Below are 22,763 nucleotides of genomic sequence, written 5' to 3'. Positions count from 1 at the left end.
TGTGGATAAGATCACCAAGGCTCAGAGAGGGTGGTGGTGTGACTCGGGCATGGAAGATGGGATTTCTGTACCTGTGGAAAGGCAGATCCTCCTCAGGGACCTGGCCCAGGGGACATCCTCTCCCCACTAGTCTGGCCTGACGAGCAAGGACTCCTGAATCCCTGCAGAAGCCCGCACTAAAGCGTGTTCTCACCGTGGTCTCTGACCTCCCAACGGCATTTGATGACACTGACCCACACCCCACTCCTTTCTATCTGGTTCTGTGACTCTTCTGGTTTTCCCCCTTGGCTTATCCATCCATGATGTCTTCCTGTTCTCTCTAAGGTTCACTCACCCACTGTGTCCCTCATTCATTCAGCATATGTCTATAGAGTGCCTACTATGTGCCAGACAGTATATAGGTTCTGGGAAAGTAGTGGTGAGGGAGCCTGGGGTCCTGCCTGCATGGATCCCATTCCAGTGGTGGTGAGGTCGACGATGGGCTCCCCTTTGATGACAGAGGATGGAGAAGGTCCTGAGAGGTGTAGCATGACTGTCCTTGCCTCTGCCTCTACCTCCCTCTACTCCCCCCACCTCCCTGTCCCCTGGGGGAGGCCTCCTGACAGCTGACAAGGAAGCCTCTGAGCAGCCTGTCCGTGGCTTCCCTGGAGAAGCTGATGGTTGTCAAGGCGGGTGTTAGAGTCCCCGTGGACCAGGAGGGTGAGGCGTCCACACTCCTCAGTGACAGCTTGAGGCAGCTGCAGAGCTTGTCTCATGCAGACTCCAGCAAGGAGGTGACAGCTGATCCAGAAAAGCAGAGAATGTGTCACAGCCCAGGGCTGTGGTCTGGGCTGGTGTGGGCTGTCACTCCTCCTGCACCCGGTGCTGAGGTGCACTCCAATGACCCTGGGGTCCTGCTCCCCTGCTGGGGTCCCTTGCCAGTGTGTCTCAGGAGGGTTAGGGATTCACACAAGGCACCACACGTTTAATGTGAGGTTCCAGGGGTCCACTTAGCTGGTTTGTATTTTCAGTACCTTGCTAAAGGTCCAGCACATAGTAGGTGTTGATTGAACATCTTTTGAACAGATAAGTGAGTAAATGAATTCCCATAAAGTGGTAATGGTCCCAGAGACTGCCAGGAAAAAATAAACTCCACCTGTCCATGGGAAAGAAGTCCCAGTAGCCTAAGTGTCCTTGTCCTTCCTTTCTTATACCCAAGGCTTTTCTCCATCACAGATGCTGGACGTTTGAAAAGCTGGGTCACAAGGGCACATGGCTGTAATTTCAGTTAGTTTCCCAAATTGCTCTCCAAAGCCTTTGTCCCGATTTCCACTCATGCTCATGTGAGCAAGTTTCTCAGTTTTTCTGAGCCTCCATTTCCTCACTGGTGAAACAGGTGTCATAATGCTCCCTGGCAGTGTGTAGGAGATGACAGTTCACGACGGGAGGAGGTACCTGGCACAGGTCTCACAAGGTCAGAGCGGACCAGCGAGATGCTACAGTCATTCCTTTGTGTCTGTGACATTTGCCCAATCAGCCAGCTTTTGGCCAGAGAAGCTTGGCTCTCATAGGGACACACTTGCTTGGCTGGGGAGCAGGTCACAGCCGAGGTGAACCTCAAGCTGGTTTTGACAGCTGAGTTGGTGCCATTCCATGCTGAAGCTGTCATGCCCTCTGCAGATCCCTCGAATGGGAGGCGTGGAGTGGGGCAGGCTCAGGGACTCTGGAAAGGGAGACCTCTGAGGGACCAAGCTGGCCAGATGGGGTGAGTGGGTGGGGAGCTTTGGGAAGCAGCCCAGATCTAGGCACTGAGGACGCAGTTTCCAGGGAGCACAGGTCCAGTGGAAGGAGGGGCCGGGTAACAATCTAACCAATGAGAAAACAAGATTGGCTGGCACAGCACAGGGAAGGCCTGGAAGGAGCATCCTGCATTAGCATAGTGAGCCCCCTGAGAATGTCCTCATACTCAGGACATGGCAGCCTGGTGTGGGGACAGGCAGTCCTGGTGCCCCCTCCCCACAATAGCCTGGCTCTGAGATGGCCCTATGGGCTCCCTGTGGCCCTTCAGGCCTGGAAAGGATCTGTGGGAGTCCTATGCCTCCAAGAGCTCAGCCCCTCTCCCTGTGGTCTGGGCTCCCTTTGCAGCAGTGCATTCACCCATCTCCTCTGTGTTTGTCCTCTTGCGCCACACGTCTGGGTGCCTGTTCTGAGCCAGCCAAGTGGCTGGCAAGGGAGCTGCACGGAAGGGCCAAACCATTTCCCACTGTGTCCACTATATGCTTTCATTCTAGGAGGGGTGTGCTCATAGCAGAGTCGGCACAGTGAGCTGGAGAGCTGCAAGTAGGATTGCGCAGAGGCTTCTGAATTTTGCTGGGAGCACTGAATTCCTCTAGAGCTTTCTGCCTGTGTGAGGGCACTGGTGACAGTCTGAACTGTCATGGTTTCCCCCATCTCCTCTGGGTGAACACCTGCTGGGCAGGGCCTCATCACTTGGGGATTCCTGGGGCCCTGGTGGCAATGGGGTGGCTGGCCTGAATCCTCCCCATTTTTGCTGAGGGTTGGGGTGGGCAGGTCTGGCTTCAGGCTCTTTACCTGGGCTGCTCAGGTGTGCTGGGCCCTGGCTGGTCCACGTTCAGGTCCAGTGCCATGGCAATCTGTCCACAGCCAGTCTCAGGCCAGCTACCTCCACCCCAACCAGCACAGCTGAGAGCCTCTGACGCCCACACACCCTCCTCTGGGCCTGGGGAGCCAGGCTGCTATTGGGTCTGTTCACGGACAGGGGCCCATCCCATTTCTCACCTCTACTTAGCGCCCCGCATGGGGAGTGGACTCTGCTCTTGCTGTGTGGTCTCATCTTAGGGTCCAAGTGGGAAGCAGGGCCCATAGCCCTCGGGATCTGTTTGACCCTAAAGGTGTGTGGGGAGCAACAGCAGAGGTGGGGGCCATAACCCTGGGTCTGACTTCCTGCCTCTGCTCAGCCACCTCCCCATACCTCCTTGGTCAACCAGGATGCTTTCTCCTCCCCTGTTCCTGTCCCTGAGGACTTCCCCTGTACCGTGGCACTTGTTCTCATGATGATATTGCCCCTCTCTCTTTTCTTGGGTGGAAAGGGTTGGAAGGACAGCAGAAGAATATGACTTGCAGGAAGAATGAAAAATCATTGTTTTCAATGACACCGTTGTGCCCTGTTGGACACAGGTGACAGAGATCACATCTCAGGGGTAGACATCATGCGCCAGGCTCTGAGGCTGGTGCGGGAGGGGAGGGTGCCTGTGGTCTCCCTGCGAGGGGCCCTCCCTGAAACTCTGCTTCTGGATGAACTCCAGGCTGGGTCCAGAGCTCTGTGGTCAGGGAGCCAGGGCTGACAGCTGCCCAGGGTAGACCTCTTCCACAGAGATGGCAAACTTTTACATTAGCATGCGGAGCCAGTCCCGCCTTATTGCCTATTCCAGAAGAGAAACTTGGCTGTGTCTTTTAAGAAGCAAAAGGTGCATTACAATGTATTTTCCCAAACAAGAGTCTTTGGCCTCTCTCCATGCAGAGAAGGGCTGCTGCTTTGAACATTTCCCCCCAAGGTTTAAAGATTCCTGGATCAATTTCCCAGACAGGGCTCAAGGACATTGTGCCAGCCTCCCTGCCCCCTGTGGTCCAGGCTGAGGAGAATAGCTTCTCCTAGCACATAGGCCTCAGGGAAGCCAGGGTGGGGATGGAGAGGCACTTGGGCACTTACTTGAGGCCTAGGTCATTACAGGGCATCCTGGACCCACTGCTGTCACACATTTTGCCCATTTCCTACTGGTCCACATTCTCTACAGTTATCTACTCATTCATTTATTTAAAACTCTTTACTGCCCACCTAATATGTGCTTGACACTGCTGGGGACACAGCAGTGAGCAAGGAAGAGAGGTGCTTCCTGTATCAAATAATAGTCAAGTCTGGGAGCAACTACTTTAGTGAGTGTTTTAGGGCTTGCTTTGAGCAGGGGACAGTTATGCTGGGGAAAGAACATGAAAAGCCAGAGGGCACAGCAAGTGCAAAGGCCCTGAGATGGGAATGAGCTCCCTGTGCAAGGAACCCAGGGCAGACTGGGCCAACCTGAGAAGAGGCAGCAAGGTTTTGACTGCATTCCAGTTGCAGTGGGAAGACCTTCCAGTTGTAGTTGGAGTGGGGGTAGCGGGTTAAACAGGGGAGTAACTGCCCTGCTCCTTTGAAATGCATTTATTACTTTGACTTTATTTCTTTAAATGCTCTTCAGATATTTCAAGAATTCAGGGGCTGGAGGAGAAAGGAGGGAATTCTAGGCATGAGCCTTTGCAGAAGCAGCAGGAGAGGCAGCCAGGCTTCAGGAAGGGAGAGCTGTTGGGACTGAGAGTTCTTGGAAGAAAGTAGCTGATGTGGATCACAGAAAAGCCAGCCAAGCCAACCTAGAAGGGGCCTCAAGGGCCTGTTCCTGGAGGCATTGGGGAGCCCTTGAGGGTTTCAGACAGAGGAAAGAGGGCAGATCTGCTCTAAGTGGTGACTGAGTTGTGACGAATGGTGTGTGGGCTTTGTGAGCAAGAGAGGAGGTGGGCAGGCACTCAGTAGCCCTGCCACTTGCATGCCTGTCTGGGAGGTGAGGTGAGGTGGGGGTACAGGGAGGAGGAAGGATGTGAGGGAGATGTTTGGAGACCATCCTCTGTCTTCAGTTGCTCCTTTTGCCATGTCTGTCAGCTCTTTGGTCAGCAGAAATGTTGTAGCTGTGTCCCTATTAAGGATGTGAGTGTTTTATTGGGAATTTCATGCATTATTCCCAGTGGTTCTCACGCCCACATGGGCGCCGCAGGCTTCCTGCTTCAGTAGCATCTGAGCAGCATCTTGTGGGGAGAGGGAGGCAGCTGGTAATTTTACAGCCCCCTGGAAAGTTGGCATGGCTCTGGGGATCAGGGCAGGGCCACTCAAGCCAGCAGAGGATAAGGGTAGTGGGACCCTCTACTCAGCACAGTGTGGGGACAGGGAGCCAGCACCAAAGGGGAACCTCTTTGCCAGTTTGGGGTCTCTGTCACACCACACCAACGAGCAAGAACTCTCCCCCGGCCAATGGTCACAATGGGGGTCCTGTCCTCTGGGAGGGGGCTTCTGGGGCCTGACCTCAGGGGGGCCACCCCAAAGGCCCAGCAGCCCCTGGGAGGTATGAGTATCATAGAATGAGGCCAAGGCACTGCTGGCCGGAAGCCCTGCCTTCCTAAGAGGAGTCATGTCCCCATGTGGAAGGGGCAGAGGCTTCCTATCTATGGCAGAAATCAGTGAAAGGATCCCCACAGTTCAGGCCTACCAGGGTGGGTAGGGTTAAGGGAGCAGGTTTGGCTGCCAGCCTGACCAGTGGCCTGGCCTCCTCATTGGCAAATGCCCTGGGGTCAGTAGCAGTGAGGGTGTTGATAGCAGACGGGACTGGTAGTAGGAGAGACCCAGAAGGGAAGGTAGGAGAAGGCCCCTGAGGCCATTCACACCATTACATTGGGGGTTGGAGTTTCAACATATAAATTTGGGGGACACATCCAGTCCGTAGTAAGGCTGTTTGTCACCTGTCCCTCCTCCCTCTGGGTAGGGGTGTGTGCATGGTGCTGCTGCCCTGCATCTGCACACATCTGTCCCTGCGTGCTGTGCTCCAGGCAGTGGCCCTCCAGGCTGCAGACCTGGTTTGAGGCACCTCAGGGTTTAGTCTCTCTGCTTCGGCCATGCAAGGAGGTCTATCCCCTCCTGCAGACCAGCACCCTTGGGCTCTCTCTGAGGCCCACCTGGGTTCCCTAGCTGTCCTGTTCACCGTCCCTGGATCCCCTACACATATCTGGGAGCTTGACTGCCCTTGCAGGCTTCTTGCTGCTGAAGTTTCTCATGCCTCCATTTCTGCTCTCTGAGGCCACCACAAAATGTAAACACGTCCCCCAGATCCCAGCCAGCAGGCAGGGGCGGGGGTTCAAGTTCTTCCTCCCATCATCTCCTCAAATATCAAGGCTGTTTTTATGTCATGCCTGGCCTCTCCCCACCCCCCTTCCTGCCCTTCCAGCTGCAGAGGGACCTCTCTATATCACTGCCTTCTGTGTTTTTACACAACTTTCAGTCTAACTCTAGGAGCCAAATTGGCCAGTTTTGCTGGTGATGGATAAAGCAACTGCTTTGAGGACAAAAAAAACTTTCTCTCTTAAGAAAAAACTGGCTTTTAGGGCTATTTTCTAGGTGTAGAGTTAAAATATCTAGTTTGACCCTCAAAGCTGAGCAAGGATGCCTGCATTTTAAGGGTGTGCACCCTGCCCCTGAGACCTCAGGGGTCCTTCGGGGCAATATGAGCTACTGGAAGTGACAAATATAGCGTTTCACCATTTTCAGTCATTTCTTCTCACATGTATGGAAATTTAATTCTCAGAAGCTCTGTGAGGTAGGGACAGTTACACTTGTTTTACAGAGGGGGTGGCAAAGTGTGGATGAGGCGGAAGAGCCTCCCAGGGCTCCACCTTGTCAGCTGCAGGTGGCTGGGTGCCAAGCCACCCTCTCCAGACTTGTGTACTGGCGACATCTGTGCTCCCGTAGGTCTGTCAGTCGTCCCTTCCCTGCAGGAAAGTATTTAATCCATTAATATTTGATTTTCCTTGTTAACTCTCAGATTTCCCAAAGGGTCTTTCTACTTTTTATAGGTAGCAATTATCATTGCTCAGACAGAGAGTGTAAAAGTTGAGGCTCAGAGCCAGCACAGTGCTGGCCTGAGGCAGTGGAGTCGCTCTGCCCTCACAGAGGGCCATCAGCAGCCCCTGGGCTTGGAGGGCACACAGGGAAGGGTGTTCAGCTAGTTTATGCCCCTCCACTCAGTGACAGCCTCAGTGGATCGATTCTTTCAGGGTTCTGAGCACCTGCTGTGTGCCGCTGGGGAGAACACAGGTTACCGTGCAGCTCACATTTGTGGGGGACACAAAGAGCTCCAGAAGTAATGGACACCGGTGCTTGCTGAGGACCAGGTCAGACTTGGGGAGGCCCTTCTGAGAGAAAGTGACCAGAGGTTCGGTTGCCAGGAGGGGAGGGTTTGCTCAGCCAGCAAAAAAGGCGGCAGTGAGGGGCCGTTCCAGGCAGATTATTGAGAGTGTTGGGGTAGGGTCAGTGGGAAGAAAAGCTCTGTCAGCTCCAAACCGGCAGATAACCTAACCAGCATTTCCAGAAGGTCATGCTAGCTGTGCTATGGGAAGTGGGGTCCCCTCACCTTTCTTGTGCCATGACATCTGGTGAAGCCCACAGACGCTTGCTCAGAATAATGTTTTAAAATGCAAAAAATAAAATCCATGAGTAAACCAGTGATAAAACACAAAGGAAAGCAACCACAGGTATCAAAACAGAGCACAGAAAGCGATGGTGGTGGAGATCAGGCAGTTCCACGGGACAGTGAGGAAAGCATTTCCAGGATCCACTCACAGGAGACTGTGGCGTGGCTGGGTTTATTCGTGATGCAGAATCAAAAGTGTCCCCTCCTTGGTTTTCAGTGTCCCGTCTCTAGATGGAGATCCCCCCATGGAAAAAGTCCAGTCTTGTCCTCAGCAAGGCCAAGACAAAGGCCAGCTTTCAGAGCTTCTGCTTCATTGTCCTTTGGAGCCTGTGCCGTCTTCCTCGGGCCCCAAGTGGCCACTAGACCTGCATGGTCGCATGTTCCAGGAGGGAGAGAACAGGAATGAACAGGCCTAGTGCCGGTCAGAGGGGGGAAAGAGAGAGAGAGGGAGATTCTTTCTTCATCTGAGATTATGCATTCTCAGGGAGGAACCTGAGCTTTTTCAAAATAACCAGTCAACTTCCCAAGCTTTTGCAGATTCTGATGGTTCCACCCCCTAGCCAGTGATCCCTGTCCCAGGTAGCCTGACCGTCCTCTAGGGTCAAGTACCTCGCCCTGCGCCATTTGACCTCCGTTGGGCATGTCTTTATCTCCTCTGCTTCCCGGGCAGTCTGCACTGCAGCGGGGGAGGGAGGGGTGGTCATCCTTCACAGGGCGATGCTGGAGTCCCCTGGAGTGTGTGTGAAGCTGTAGCTTCCTGGTGAAGCAGCCAGGCTCAGTGTCCCCAGATGACCGTTCTTAACAATGTCTGACTTCCCTTGCTCTCTTTCTTATTAATATTTAGTTAACTATGGTTACAAAAGCACCTTTCACAGAGTAATGTCTGGTTTTGTGGTGTGTGTGTTTTTAAACATTTTTTTAAAAACATGTCTGTATTGGTTTTGAGAGAGAGAGGAAGGGAGAAAGATAGAGAAATAGAAACATCTATGAGAGAGAAACATCGATTGGCTGCCTCGGCTGCCTGCTGCACGCCCCCTACCAGGGATCAAGCCCGCAACGTGGGCATGTGCTCTGACTGAGAATCAAACCAGTGACCTCTTGGTTCATGGGTCAACACTCAACCACTGAGCCACACCAGCCGGGCAATAATGTCTGTTTTTTATTAACACATTGAAATAAGATTAGGTGGTGGGTCTACACTGACCCCCCTTCCAAATAGTGATGAGCGTAGATGACTTTTCACAACCAGCAGCAGTAACTACAAAGTGATTTCTACTGGTGACAGTCCCAGAACTGTCCATGCCTCTGGAGTTTGTAGCCTGTCGTCAACTTTGAGGGAAAGGCCATGTGCAGTTAGAGGTTAGTGCGAATAGAGAGGTCAGTGTCCTGTTCAGGCTCCAGGTGGAGAATGCCTGTGCTAGCAAGAGAGGGCACTGAGGAGGGGGTGGCCATAATCCAGGGACAAGTGGTGGCTGCAAGGCAGGTGGCACAGAAGGAAGAAACGGCTGGATGCAAAGTTGAGGTGATGCTTGGGTGTCAACTGTGGGAAAGAGGAAGGAGTGTGGGGGGTACACGTGTTCTGGCCTGGGGGCTGGTTGGATGGTGATGTCATTTGCAAAGCCAGGGCTGGTCCTTTGGCCTGAGATTCCTGCTGACCACATCCCCCTGGTTGTCTTTCAGGTCAATGAAATCTACCACGATGAGTCCTTGGGGGCCCACATCAATGTGGTCCTGGTGCGGATAATCTTGCTGAGCTACGGGAAGGTGAGCAAGCACCCAGCCCAGAGCCCCATGTGCTTTGGGATGGTGGGGCCTCCAGTGAGATGTGGGTGTCTTTGAAAGTGTCTGTGTCTGCCCAAACAACCCTGCCTCTCCTGGCTGCCCAGTGCTTCCTGTAAGAAACAAGAAACTTGTGAGCCACCCCCACTTTCCTGCTCCCTTTTCACCCTCACCCCTCGTTTTCAAGGGTAGGTTTTGTTATTATTCTGGTGTGGTGAGGCCGACAGATCATTAGGCGACTGCCATGGAAAAGATGGTTTACTACTCACAGACCCCACCATGCAGGGCCACACGGGGAAGCACCGGGTCAGTACCCGGGTCAGTCAGGAGGTAGAGGGAGGGAGGGGAAAACAGGAGTGAGAGCCTTTACTATGGTTTCCACAGGAAGGAATGGGCGAGGCAGGGTCAGCAGGAGTAGGATTGACCAGTTTGAATAATTTCAGCAGTCTGTGGGGCATAGGGCTGTTTCTGGTCCTGTAGTACCTGGCCCTGGATTGGTCAGGGCAGGGGATAGTGGCCCAGAGTGTGAGACCCGGAGGAAGGAGGTGCTTGGGGGGCTAGACTCTGGATTGCTTGGTTTGCATTTGAGAAGCACACTCCATAGCGAGTTGTTCACTCTGTCTAGGACGTGGCTCACCCTGGGAGGGCAGTTCCCCGGGGTCAGCAAGGCCCCAGATGTCAGAGCATGAGAAACAGTTAACATTCCACTCCTACCCATATCTTCAACAGCGTGCCCTCCTCTTCCCATGCTGCTCAGCCTCTGCCCCGACGGGGCGTCTTGTCCTCCCAACCTCTGTTCACTGTCAAACTTGGATCTACCTTTCCCAGCAATGTGCACAGGTCGATGCATGTTTTGTGCATCTGAAAAGAGAGCCCCACCCCAGAGAGCTGAGGGGGGCTGCTCTGCAAGGAGAGATGTGAGGAAAGGAGGTGCCCGTGGTACCTACCAGCTGGGACTGAGCAAGTCCCTGCGCCAGGCAGCTCAGAAGCACTTCATACATGTTAACTCACTCAATGCCAGGACAGACGGGAGGGGGAGCTCTGATGGTTCCCATTTCACAGAGAAGCACACTGAGGCTTAACGCGGTACAGTGGCGTGCCGGGTGAGTCGCCAAAGGCATTTGACTCCTGGGAAGTTGGGCTTCCAACCCTGATCATTGAATTCCAGGGTGCATGGTCGACCTTACTCAGTGTGTTGAAAATCAAATTGTAGTAAGATCAGGCCCCTCGGGTGTGGTCATTAGGTGAAGGGTTGTTGACTCCTTCACTTGAAGACAGAGAGACTCAGCCTCAAAAAATAAAATTCCACTGCATACAACTTACAAGGCTCGCAGTATCAAAATGACAGTGAAAGGCTCGTTTGGTGCAGTGAATTCCAGGAACAGGGGACTCGAACCCACTGTCCTCACCCTGGGAAGCGTGTCTCTCCAAAGTGGGGGAAGCAGCCACAGCAAGAGCACCAGTCACAGACCCACAGGGAGCATAACATCTACCAGCGCCTACATCAGAACAAGGAGAGGTTGGTGAAAACCTAACCGGCCGTATTCCAGACCTTTCCAAGACCTTCAGCACATTACATTTTAATAGGCATCAAAGTTTCAAATGATACAATGAATAAAGTTAAATTAGTAGTTATATAACTTTTTTTCCTTGCCCTACAGAAAGAAGCCTGCTTTCTTTTTGAGGGGTCATAGGACACTTAAAAATTACAAAAGTACTTTAGGTCATAAAGAAAATGTCAGTGACTTTTATACAGCAAAAACTGTCTGGGCTCTCTGCTCTGACTCAGTGCCCCAAATCCAGGGGAGAAGAAGAGTGTATAAATGGAAGATCCAACTCCTTTGAAAATCAAAAACAGCTCTTAGGGGGAAGAAAGTCAGAGCTGCGGTTGAGAGTATTTGGAGAACTGAGGAGAACAGTGCACTGCAGCTGGGAGGCAGGCTCGTAGGTGCTCTTCAGGATGAGCAGGAGAGAAGGAACTCGAGGTGAGTTCAAACACTTGTCAGGGGCCCAGACCACAACCTAAAGAGAGCAAAACCAAGGAAAGCGCTCAAGAAAAGCAGATGCCAAGAAATTAGAAAATAAAAACAATAGAGTCAATCAAGAAGAGAGCCTTGGAAAAGGCCAACCTCTAGCGTATTTAATCTAGAAACAAAAGAGAGGAAGCCAAACTTAAGTGGGTGTGTTACCATGTAACCTGCACCTGGGGGCTTCTGTGGGCAGAAGAGGAAGCATCGGAGCCGTGGGCACCGGGCAGCTGCGGGAGAGCTCCCCTCGGGCCGTCCCCCGCCTGGTCACTGTGAAGCCCTTAGGGGACCAGTGGGGAGGGGTATGCACACCTGCCTTCGTAGGTTCAAGCTGTGAGAGGTGCTCAGCCTTGTGCGCAGGCTCATGGAGGAGCATTCTAGACACACAGACGCAGGGAAGGGAAGCCTGGGCCAGGCCCATGTCCGGCAATCCAGTCCAGCCTCCATTCACAGGCAGGGGTCTTTAGAATGTCCTTTGGGACTTTCCCTTGTCCCAGTGGAGTAGCCATCAACATGTTCTCTCTTTCCCCTCTATTCCTTCCTCTCCCCGGGTCTGGTCCTTCCAGCCCTTCCTGTCCTAGCCCGGGGCCCCTCCACCAGGACCCTCCTGTGTCTGAGGAATTCTCAGGTCTTCAGAATGAGAGATGGGCCCAGTTATAGCCCCTTCCCCTTCTTTCTGCCACTGGACACACAAAAATGGGAAACTTTGGGTCCTGGGGGTAGAAAGGGGAGAAGAAGCACTCACTGGCGTGTATACCAGGTGGCAGACTGTTTCCCCCAGGTTGCTCTCATGTTGATTAAAGAGAACAATCTGGAAATTGCCCATGGTTCATTGCTTACCGGTGCTGACAGAGCTTTGGCTCTCATTTGGCTTAGAAAGCGTCCGTCTCCTTTGCAGTATTGGTCACTCAACTGAACAAAGCTACTCCTTGGCTCTCGCTGTGCTCACTTACCCCGCCCAAAGCATTTTCTTCTTGTGGTTCTTTTTCCTTAACTGAGGCTGGCAGGCTCTGTGGTCACAGGCTGACATTTGCAGAAGAGAGTCAAACCTGAGGTGAGAATTTGAGGATCTTTGGGTCAGAGACCTGGAGATCCTGGAAGATCAAGGCTTTCCTGGGGAAATGAGAAGATTGCAAAGGGGACTCCAAAAAATGTAGAAACATCTTCATAGTAAATTCCATAACCACGGAGGGAACTCAAGTTCTTCACTGTTTTCAAAGTTTTTGTAAAATTACCCCTAAATAGTCAGCTCATCTCTTCATGCCAGTGCATTCTTTTGCAAGGACTTGTTAAGCAAGGATAATACAATGTCATGTAAACTGTTTCAGAACATACACAGGTACATATTTACAAATTTTGAAACCCAACAAGTTTATTTGTATAACCAACGTGATTCCTACACTCAAAGGTAGTATGTCCAAGACAAAGCACAGGCTGTGTCACTTCTACAAGTAGATGTGAAAATCAATAACACTTAAGGAGAAACACCCACCATGATGGGCAGGGTTTACCCCAGGGGTTTGGAGATGGTTTACTCTCAGGAAGTCTGTTCATATAATTAATCACATTCGTTTCCTAATAACAAAGTGTCATCTGACAAATACTCTTTGAAGGGCTTCTGTGTGCCAAGTGCTGTGCTGGGTCACAGACATGTCCCTGACCTCAGGAGCTGCTTCTAGAGCAGAGGTGTGGTCGAGGGAACAATTACAATAGGAGATTCAGGGGCTCCCTCAGTGGGGAAGGTGGGTCAGGCCACCCTTCCTTCAGAGGTCCGAACGAGCAACTGGAGAAGTGACTTTTCAGCCACAGGAAGGAGGTGAAAGAGGTAAGCACCAGCACAGGGATGTTTCGAGTTCATTTAAAGGCTGGAAGCGGTGCAAGAGCATGAGCTGGAGGAACAGATAGCAGCTGAGTCAGCCTGTGGGGAAGAATGCAGAGATGGGGCCAGCAGGAGTTGACACTGAGGAAGCTGGAGGAGCAGATTGCGAGGGTGCTGCATGTCCCACCGGCGGGTTTGGTTTGCTCAGGAGGGCAGTTTCAAGCAGGAGAATGGCATAATCCTATTTGCATTGCTTTTAAATTTTATTTGTATTTATTTATTTTTAACTTAAGTGCAGTTGGTAAATAATATTATAATAGTTTCAAAGTTATATTAGTTTCAGGTTTACTATATAGTGATTTGACATTTTTATACCTTATAATGTGATCACCCCTCTAATTCTAGTAATCGTCTGTCACCATGGAAACTTATCACCAAACTGACTCTATTCCCCTTTCCCTTTTCACTCATCTCCCCCTCCCTTCTGGTAACCATCCCTTTGGTCTCTGTGTGAGTCTGTTTTTGTTTTGCTTGTTTATTTGTGTGTGTGTTTTATATTCCATATAAGTGAAACTATACAGCACCTTTTTCTGCCTGACTTATTTCACTTAGTATAATATGGCGAGGATGTGGAGAAGAGGGAACCCCTGTGCACTGTGCAAATTGGTGCAGCCAGTATTGAAACCAGTATGGAGATTCCTCAAAAAACTAAAAATAGAACTACCGTATGACCCAGCAATCTCACTTCTGGGCATTTATCCAAAAACACGCACACATACTAATTTGTAAAGATATATGCACCCCGATTTGCATTTCTCCTGTGTGCACAACTGATGGGTGGGGGCTCTGGCTTAGGAGGGAAATGGGCACCATTGAAGGGGGACTATGGGAGGCTGTGCTGAGATCACGGCCACAGGGATGGAAAAAAGCGGGCAGACAAATGAGAACTTCAGGGGCTAAATCAGGGCCATGTGGGTGCTAAGTGGATGAAGGTGGAGGAGCACTGGGTCCCTGCCTTGGGCCACCAAGTAGATGGTGGTGCCAACGGCGAGAAACAGGGTGTGGGGAAGGCGATGAGTTCCGCTGACAATGGTTGAGTTTGAAGTGCTGGGTGCCATCCCAGTGGGGACAGCCAGGGAGAGGCTGGCATGGGGACTGCAGCCTGGAGAGAAGGGGCAGGCGCTGTTTTCTAAGGCTTTGGGGTGGTGCACAGGGAAGCACGCCGCGTTGGGGCGTCTGAGAAACAGCCTTGGCCACAGAAGGCCCAGACAGAGCAAGGGGTGAGATCCACTCAATAGGAGCTGAGAAGGTATCTCTTGATTTTTTAAAAATCCGAAAACTAGTAACAGATGGTAACATGACAACCAGAATTTTTTTTAAGGTGGGAAAAGAATTTAATGTCTCTAAAAGTGTTATGCATAGCTAATCCTTAGGATTTTCATAGATATTTACACAGGAAATAGAGCGGTTCCATGGTCAGGTACTTATATCTGAAAAAGGCTTGTAAAACAGGTATTCCTGACAGCAGAATTTCTCAGAGACTTTACTGTGGATATGTGCACAGTGAAGCTCCCAAGAGCTGGGTCAGAACACAGAGTTTCTCAAACCTGCCTCTCAACGGCACCCTTTTTCTCATATAGTCAACTTTCTACAGAACTTGCTTCTGGAAATGCTGCCCTTGAGGCAGTCACAGTAAAATTGGCAACAAGAAGGAGGCACATAACTTTGTTACTGAGCTTCTGGAAATTCTAGACAATGTCAAATGACATGAAACCAATGTTGGGAAAGAGCAGGTAAAATTACAATTGTTCTCTGATAATTATGTGCCTGGAAAACCCAAAGGAATCCACTGTAAAATTTTTTGAGTTAATAAAAGACTTCAGTGGCATGGCCAAATATAAGATAATTATACAAAATTAGTAATTTCTGTCAGAACCCACAATGCCTTGGTAGTAGGGATAATAGGGAGAGAAAAGTTCCCTTTACCATAGTAACCAAAATATAAAATACCTGGAATTGTCCTAACAAAATAGACACAGGGCCTATGGGAAGAAAATTGCACATTGTTAATGAGAGGGGAAAAATAAAAGTAAATGAAGAGACATATGCTTTTCCTTATGGGAAGAAATGTGGATTTTTCCAGATTAATAATTGGAAATTTGATGAAATGATTCTAAGGTTCATCTAGAAACAGTCAGAATGGCTGAGAAAGCCTTGAATGCCAATCAAATAAAAAGGGATTTACTTCGAACATGTTGTAAAGTGAAAATATTTAAAATCCTACTGTATTTGGATAACTATTAACAGATCAACTGAATAAAATATATAGCTCTCAAAATATCCCTCATATAAATAACATGTGCTAAATATAGATAGTACAGTTAAGGGTTATAAGTAAATATATGATAAATATAAATTTCACATATAGTAAATTAAATATGTCATATAAATACAGGTTGAAAAAACATCAACTATTTAAATCATACAAACCAAGAAAGAAGTATTGGTCATCAAGGGCTTCTTAAGCATACACACAGTAGAAGGAATTGTAAAGGGGAGATAAATATATTTGAATACTTAAAATGTACAACTTCTGTCAAAAACACAATTAAAAGACAAACTATAAGCAGGAAAAATATTTGCAATATGGAAAAAATATCCTAGTATATGAAATAGACCAGCTCCCCCATACTCATCCCCAGCCCAGGCCCCACCCCTGGGCTCCAGTGGGGATAAAATCAGTAGCACTTGTGTTAGCAACATGTTGTTTGTCTTCCAGCTTATGAGAAGCTTCTGAGTTATCTCAAGTTTTTTCCTAAAACAACATTTTTCTCCATTTCTTAAAAAAACACACAAAACAGCAGAAGAAAAGACATAATCTTATTTTATACAATATGCCATCAGCCAGGGAGCAGAACATCCACAGCACTTGAGGGTTGCATAGCAACTGTTTTTCAATTGATTTTTTGAGAAGTCACCAAAGCTACTGAACTGTTCTCACTTTCAATATTTCCTACAATAATGAAAATCAAAGCAAATGGAAACTAGAGACTTGGGGGCAATCAGAGAACAACGGGTTTCTTGTCATGAAAGACCAGGTCAAGATGAAGTGTGGAACACTTGTAGGAGTTTTTCAGCATTGGAGAGGAAAGGTCTGAGAAATTCTGAGTCTCTTAGTGGAAGGCAAGAGAAGAGAGTGCTGGGGGTGAGGGCTCAGCATGCCAAGAACCACAGTGTCCAAGGTCTCAGTGCCACAGTCCTTGTACTGTGTGTCCTGGGCCATCTCCCACCTGCTCTGGACCTCTGCTTCTTTACCTGTGTGAGGGACAGTGTAAGGGTTTCAGAGCAACCCTGGGATAGCCCCCTGGTCTCCCCAGAATCTGGATCCCAGCCCGCAACCTGATGATTGCCAGCCCCTGGTGAGGTGGACCTGCTAGGGTCCAGAGAAGAATGGGAACATGCTGGGCTGGACCCTTCCCTAGGAAGCCAGCTGTGGCTAAGCCTGGAAGGGTTGTGCTGAGACTCCTATGCTTGGCTTTCTCTGGCAATAGGCTCCCAGCCTTGGGGAGGAAGGATTTCTGGAACATGCCCTAACGATATGGAGTCCTAATGATATGCAGAGAAACGAGGAGCTCACTTTCTGGCTTCACTTGTATTGTGGTTCCAAGATTCCTGTCAGGATGAGATCTGAGCTCCTCAGAGGCTGGCTCTGCACTGGGGTTGTACCCATTTTTTAGATGGGAAGCTCAGGACAGTGAGGAAACTTATCTAAGAACACGAAGCAGATAAAGGATGAGCAAGTCTCTCATCCCAGTGCTCTCATGCTGCCCAGGTGAGCCCCACCTGTCACCTGCAGATGCCCTGGTGAACTGCTGGGCAACCTTAGTGACCTTTAGGCAGATACTGGAGGCTTCAGGAACAGAGACTGCAGATTTGTCAGTCTTCTGGACTGAAGGAGGGAACAGCATAAATAATTCAGCTCAGTCAAGAGCAAACAATGGAAATGTCAGAGAGCAGTGATTGCAACAGAACATTTGGGGCAGGTCTTAATTGACTTTTCCAGCGCGGGACCCCAGAAGCTATCTCCAACTCCTGAAGTCCCTACTGCTGGGTGCCTACTGGGCCCAGAGCTGCAGCGCGGTCCTGAGGCTCCTCTGCCAGCCCAGCCCTGGCCCTGCGGTTCTTGGGCAGCAGTGCCACCTTGTGGCCGCCTCAGGGCTGCCCTGCATTTCCTGTCACCCACCCCCACCCCTTTCAGCAGGTGGACTTGGGGGCATGGCACTTCAGTTGTCTGAGACATGGTTCCTCATCCAGGAAACAGGAAAGTGACAGCACCTTAGGGCATTAGAATGGTTTAAATTAGATGATACGTGTAAACTCGGAGCCTGGTAATCAGCTCATAGTGGCCCTGGTCCAGGGACCCCACAGCTGTCACCCAGCCCAGGATGCGGACATGCCACATCCAAGGTACTTTGCTCTAGAGAGCTACGCCTCAGCTCCCTCTGTGGGAGGGCTGGTGGTCTGTGAGGTCTGTGGTGATTCCGCGGCCACCCTCTTGCTGAGCTCACACATGGTCTCCACCCCAGCACAAGTGGGAATAGGCTCAGTCTTACAGAGATTTCCTGGAGCCCATGTAGAGTAGAGACGAGCAGGCCGCAGAAGACAGAGGCCATTGGGCAGGGAGAAATGCAGACGCCACAGGGAGTTAGCTGTGAGACTCTCTTATTGATACAAGCAGATCCTTCAGCCTCTCTCTGTCATTTCTGAAGGAGAAATAGATGAGTCTCCTCTCCTGGCTCAGAGGAGAGCCACTGCTGACTTGTTGTGATACCTGGCAAGGGCATGGGATGACCCCGGAGAGGATGGCCCATCTGCATGGGCGCAGGCGGGACACAGAGGAGTGGAAGAAGGTCAGGTCTGGGCAGGTCCCACTAGAGCCCTAGGACTCATGTAACTTAGACCTCCCTCCTGGGTCTCAGGCCTGCCCGGCCACCCGCATCTCTGCCAGGACATCTGTCTGTGAGGAGCCTTTGAGGCATGCGAGAAGATTGGGGGCAGTGTCCATGAAGTGGGACAAATAGGTCGAGAAAGCTTGGGCCTGGGGTGCAGGAGGCAGAAGGTCATGGGTGTTTGTTTTGGGGCTGCCACCAGGCCAGGCAAAGCTACTTTAGCCAGTTTTATCCTTTTGAATCTCTTCTCCACTGGCCTAACTTGGGTCTCAGGCCAGCTCTGAGCAGGGGTGGGCAGAGCACCTGGACTGATGAGCTATAAGCTGCACCCCAAGAAGTGGGAGAGCTCCACAAAATAAAACTTCTGAGCTCTCCCTGAGCGAGCAAGCTGGGCCCCAAAAGACCATCCCATGACTGTGTCCCTGTGCACTGCCAACCCCACACTTAGCCTGCAAGTTTTCGGTGCTCCCCACATGCCTCCTGCATGGGCCCCATTGCCAGAAAACTTCCTTACCTCCCACCTGCCAGCCCTGACACCTCTCATTCTCATCTCTTTGCACCTGAGTCCTGACTCCGCTGACATGCCCCCATCCACCTCAGTGGCCACTGTCCCCTTCCATGCCCCATTCCCTTCTCACTGACCAGAAGGCTGTTTCTGAAATGTACATGGGCCCTGCGCCTCTCAAGGGACACAAAGTCGGTGTCAGGTCGCAGGTGGCCCCAGGCTCCCACACCTTCCTGAATGCTCCAGACCCAGCAAGGATCAGGCCCTAGTTCCCTTGTGCCCATCTGAGGTGACCAAAACCTTGAGAGAGTTGGGATGTGAGCAGAGAAATGAGAAGTACTAGCAGCTCCCACATCTTGGTGCCTGAATGCTGGCATCCTCCTCCTCCTCTGTCTCTCGAGATGTCCCCCATTCATCCATCCACGCCACAGGCTCCCAGGACCCAGTGCATGGCTGTTAATTTCTGAAATCTGCCCCCAGGGCTCCCCTGCCCAGTGCAGTCCCTCCAAGCCCTTCTCTCTGCCCTTCCCCTCAGGGAGCCTCCTCAGAACCCCATAGCCAAGAGTTGGTCCCAGCCCAGCCGGGAATGGCTCAGCGGTTGAGCATCGACCTAGGATCCAGGCGATCAGGGCTCGATTCCCGGTCAGGGCACATGCCCAGGTTGTGGGCTTGGTCAATGAATCTCTCATCATTGATGTTTCTACCTCTCTCTCTCCCTCTCCTTTCCTCTCTCTGAAATCAATAAAGGTATATTTAAAAATAAAATTAAATAAATAAATAAATAAGAGAGTTGGTCCCAGACAGCTTCTGCTGTGGACCCTGCAGCACAAACCCCTATGGGACTAGAGAACATAAGTAGCCGTCTGCCTTCTTGAAATGGGCAACAGGACGACAAGGCAAGAATGAAACACAAATCAATATTTCAATAAATTATCCTGCTGCAGCAGCCAGATGACTTTGGCTACCAAGAGGGGCTGGGAAGCCAGGCTGACCTTGGGGACCCCAGCATCTGGGAGAGAGGAGGCGTTGGCCAGTGTTAGTCCAGTATGGAAAGTTGTAAGGAGGAGCTGCCCTCCTGAGGACCTTTATTTCAGGGCTCTCAACCTGGTGGCCTGGGAGATGTGTTTTGTTTTGTACACATAACTTATTTTCATTTGAGCCAACATTTACTATGAGTAGGCTTCTTGGTAAAATTCAGATTTAAAGGTTGGCCTCAGCAGTCCAGTCTAGCAACTCTAGCCTCTGTTCTCACATGCCAGCCATCGGTGGCGCTGTCACTGCCCCTTCCGCTGTGCATGGGCTCCTTGATTTGCTCCAGTCTCCGCTCCTCCCTACCGCCCCCACTTTCTTAATCATAATAGGAAAATATTGCTCAGTATCTTCACCCCTTTTAAACTGGCAAAAGGAAAAAAAGAGAGAGACTTATTTTTCTTACAACCCCCCTGCCTCACTGACTCACATCACCCACCTTGACCCTATAGGCATTTGGGTTTGCAACACCTTCCCAGCACTTTGCACAAACCCACCCACGGAACACCTCTCTGTGTGTCCCCAGCCTGCTCCTTCTCCGTGTTTCAGCCTGGCTCCCACTTGTGGCTCTGTCCCTCACCCATGGCCCTGACACGGGTGTGTCTTTCAGGCTGGACACTTGACTCCTCCTCAAAGATATGGCCAGAGCTCTTCTCCCACTGGTGTGGGATGTAGCTGGAACCTGGACCAGCCACCACCTTTGTCTGCCAGCCAATGCCCTTGACCGAAGTTTCCATGGTCCCCACAGAGGAGGAAGTGCAGGAAGGTCAGGACTCTCAGCTGCAAGTGACAATAATACAGCTCAAGTCAACTTTCACAAGGAGGAATTTCCTGACACACATAAATAAGATGCATAACTGCGGCGACCCCGCCTCCTGGTATTCAAGTTGCTCCCTTCAAGTGTGGGCAGGACCCAGATTCAGTTGTAAACAGACTGTGGCTTCTGTCTTGGATGTGTGCTCTGTTCTGTCTCTCTGATCACTCGTATTGAGGGAAGTGAGCTGCTGTGTGTGGAGAGGCCCATATGGTGTGGCGCGGACTCCTCAGTCCAGCAGCTCTTGAGGAACTGAGTCTCGCCAGCAGTCATGTGAGTGCGCATGGGCACTGGTCCTCCCCCAAGAGAGCCTGCAGATGAAGCCACAGTCTCTGTCCTCAGCTGGCCTGCCATCTCATGACACAGGTGCCTATCTCAGTTGTTTTCAGATTCCTGACTCATAGAAACCATAGATAATAAGTGCTTGGGGGTTTTGTAGCCTGTGAATTTTGATATAACTTGTTCTATAGTGATGGACAGCAAACAAACCTGTTGGTAGGTTGGTCTCAGGCCTGGGTGAACCAGGTATTCATGTGAGGACAACAGTCAACCTCGCTCCAGCCAGGGGCCCTGCTCTGTTCTGCGTGGGCTTCTTCCTCAGGTGAGGTCTCCTCCCATGGTGAGAGAGGGGCCAGCCACTCCAGGCTCACAGTCTCACACCTTTCCAGCTCCTTAGCCCACTCTGGTTGGTGTCACCTGAACCTTCATGGTGCCTGGAAGATGCAGAGCCAGGAGTGGCCAGGCCTGAGCCCTCCCCCCTGAGCCTGTGGTTGGACCCAGATTAACAGAGCGGACTGGGCTGCTGCTGTCAGAAGACCAAAGGCAGAGGTCACTGCAGCCCTCCAGAGCATTGGCGGGGACCAGACGAGAATAGTCTCAACGTGTGAAACTTAGAACCCAGAGGGCAGGTGAGGACATCAGGGAGAATAATCTGACATTTGGGCTGGAACACATGGCCCTGGAGGAGGCAGGGCACCTTTCTCTGGAAGGGACCTAGCAAGGCTGCTGAGCTACATCACAGGCCTTGTGAAGCAGGAGTAGCAATCCAGGGGGCTGTGCAGCCAGCCTAGATGAAGTGGTCATCATTGGCCTTCGTGATTGTTACCGAACTCAAGGGGTTCGCCGCTTGGGGTGCTCTGTTCAAGACCAAGACATGGTTGTCTCAAGGTCATTTTATTTTCTTGCAGCAAGTAAAGGAGACCAGCTTCACTTCCAAAACTCTGTCTCCCCCAAGGGAGGCTTAGCCAGTGCCTATATACACTGTTTGGTCATTTACACATTGATTTCTTTTTTGTAGTTATCTACATTTATCTGGTTGAGTGTTTGTCAAGCTCATCCTGTTTACAGCTGCATCTGCAAAATACAGTACTACATTTTAACATTTAACAAGAGTAACACTTAGAAATAACATTTAGAACTGCCCAGACCTTGAGGCCTTGTCGTATCTAACATGACAATCCTCTGATTGGGGCTTGGGGCTGGCAATCTTAAATTCTAGTAGGGTACAACCATAACATCCCAAACTCTAGCAACAAATTCAGTCCACCCACAAGAGTCCTTCTCATTCCTCCTAAAGCTCATTCCCTAGAAAGGAAATCCTTTCACTTGGTTCCTCCTTCAGAGTTCTGACCTCGAGGTTTTCTGGAGGCAGCTACCATCTGGCAGGGCCTCTGGCTGACCTATGAGGGTCTGGCTGGAGTGGGGTACAGATTCTGTTCTATTCCTCAGGCCCTCCTGTATCAGCCAAGGTGGGTGAGGTTGTGCTGCAGAAATAATCTCCATGTTCCAGCAGTTTACAACAAAGATTTATTTCCTGCTCACGCTATATGTTTACTGTGAGTTGACAGAGAACTCTGGTCCCGTTGTCACTCAGGGCCTGGGTGACAGAGCAGCTACCATCTCAGTATTGCTGGTTCACCTGCCAGAGAGGAGAAACTTCTGGAAGGTCTCATGGGACTAAGTAAATGGAGACACACTTCACCTTTGTTCACAGCGTACTGGTGAGAGCCAGTCACATGCTCCCTTCTATCAGGAGGGTGCCGGGAAATGCACCTCCCTTCCCCTTCTCCAGCTTCCTTGGGGCTGTCCACCTCTTTGCCACTGTCCAGCAGGTCCTAGTCACCACACCTCTCACTCCTGTCTGTGACTTACTTCATTAAGACCCATTATAGCTGTTTATAACAATCTCATCTCCCAGGCACAGCTGGCTGTGTGCATGGCACCTGGGAACTGATCTGCCATCTTGTAAGTCACTGACTTGGATAAGTCACAAGACTCCTGGTAATGACCAGTGCCTCCCTGGCCTGGAATCATTCTTCCTTCTGTGAAACGCCCTGGCTTCTCAACAATACCCTAGACGTCATCTGCACAAGGAGAGATGTGTGGCTATGCTTGATGGATATATTTATGGGAGAAAAGAAACAGAATGCCTGCACATGTCCACCGAAGAATGCGTATCTCTCTTCTTTACAGACAGATATATCTTTAAAGGGGAAAAAAGCAGCCTTAGCCAAGTAGCTCAGTTGGTTAGAGTATTGTCCCAATACGCCAAGGGTATATCTGGCCAGGGTATATAC

The 22,763-nt window shown here is 50.7% G+C and overlaps 1 protein-coding gene across 1 annotated transcript in view; it reads left to right on the top strand.

Moving 5' to 3' along the window:
• Positions 1-22,763, top strand: part of ADAMTS2 (ADAM metallopeptidase with thrombospondin type 1 motif 2) — a 150,160-nt gene that overhangs the window by 86,455 nt on the left and 40,942 nt on the right. The window contains exon 5 of the mRNA XM_087816894.1: positions 8,946-9,029. Coding sequence (XP_087673020.1) covers positions 8,946-9,029 — 84 coding nt within the window. The remainder of the gene's footprint in view (positions 1-8,945; positions 9,030-22,763) is intronic.

The sequence above is a fragment of the Miniopterus natalensis genome, chromosome 4, assembly GCF_054644295.1.
Source record: "Miniopterus natalensis isolate mMinNat1 chromosome 4, mMinNat1.hap1, whole genome shotgun sequence".
Classification (NCBI taxonomy): domain Eukaryota; kingdom Metazoa; phylum Chordata; class Mammalia; order Chiroptera; family Miniopteridae; genus Miniopterus; species Miniopterus natalensis.
The sequence above is the reverse complement of the archived record's forward strand: the minus strand, read 5'-3'. Positions and strand labels throughout refer to the sequence as shown.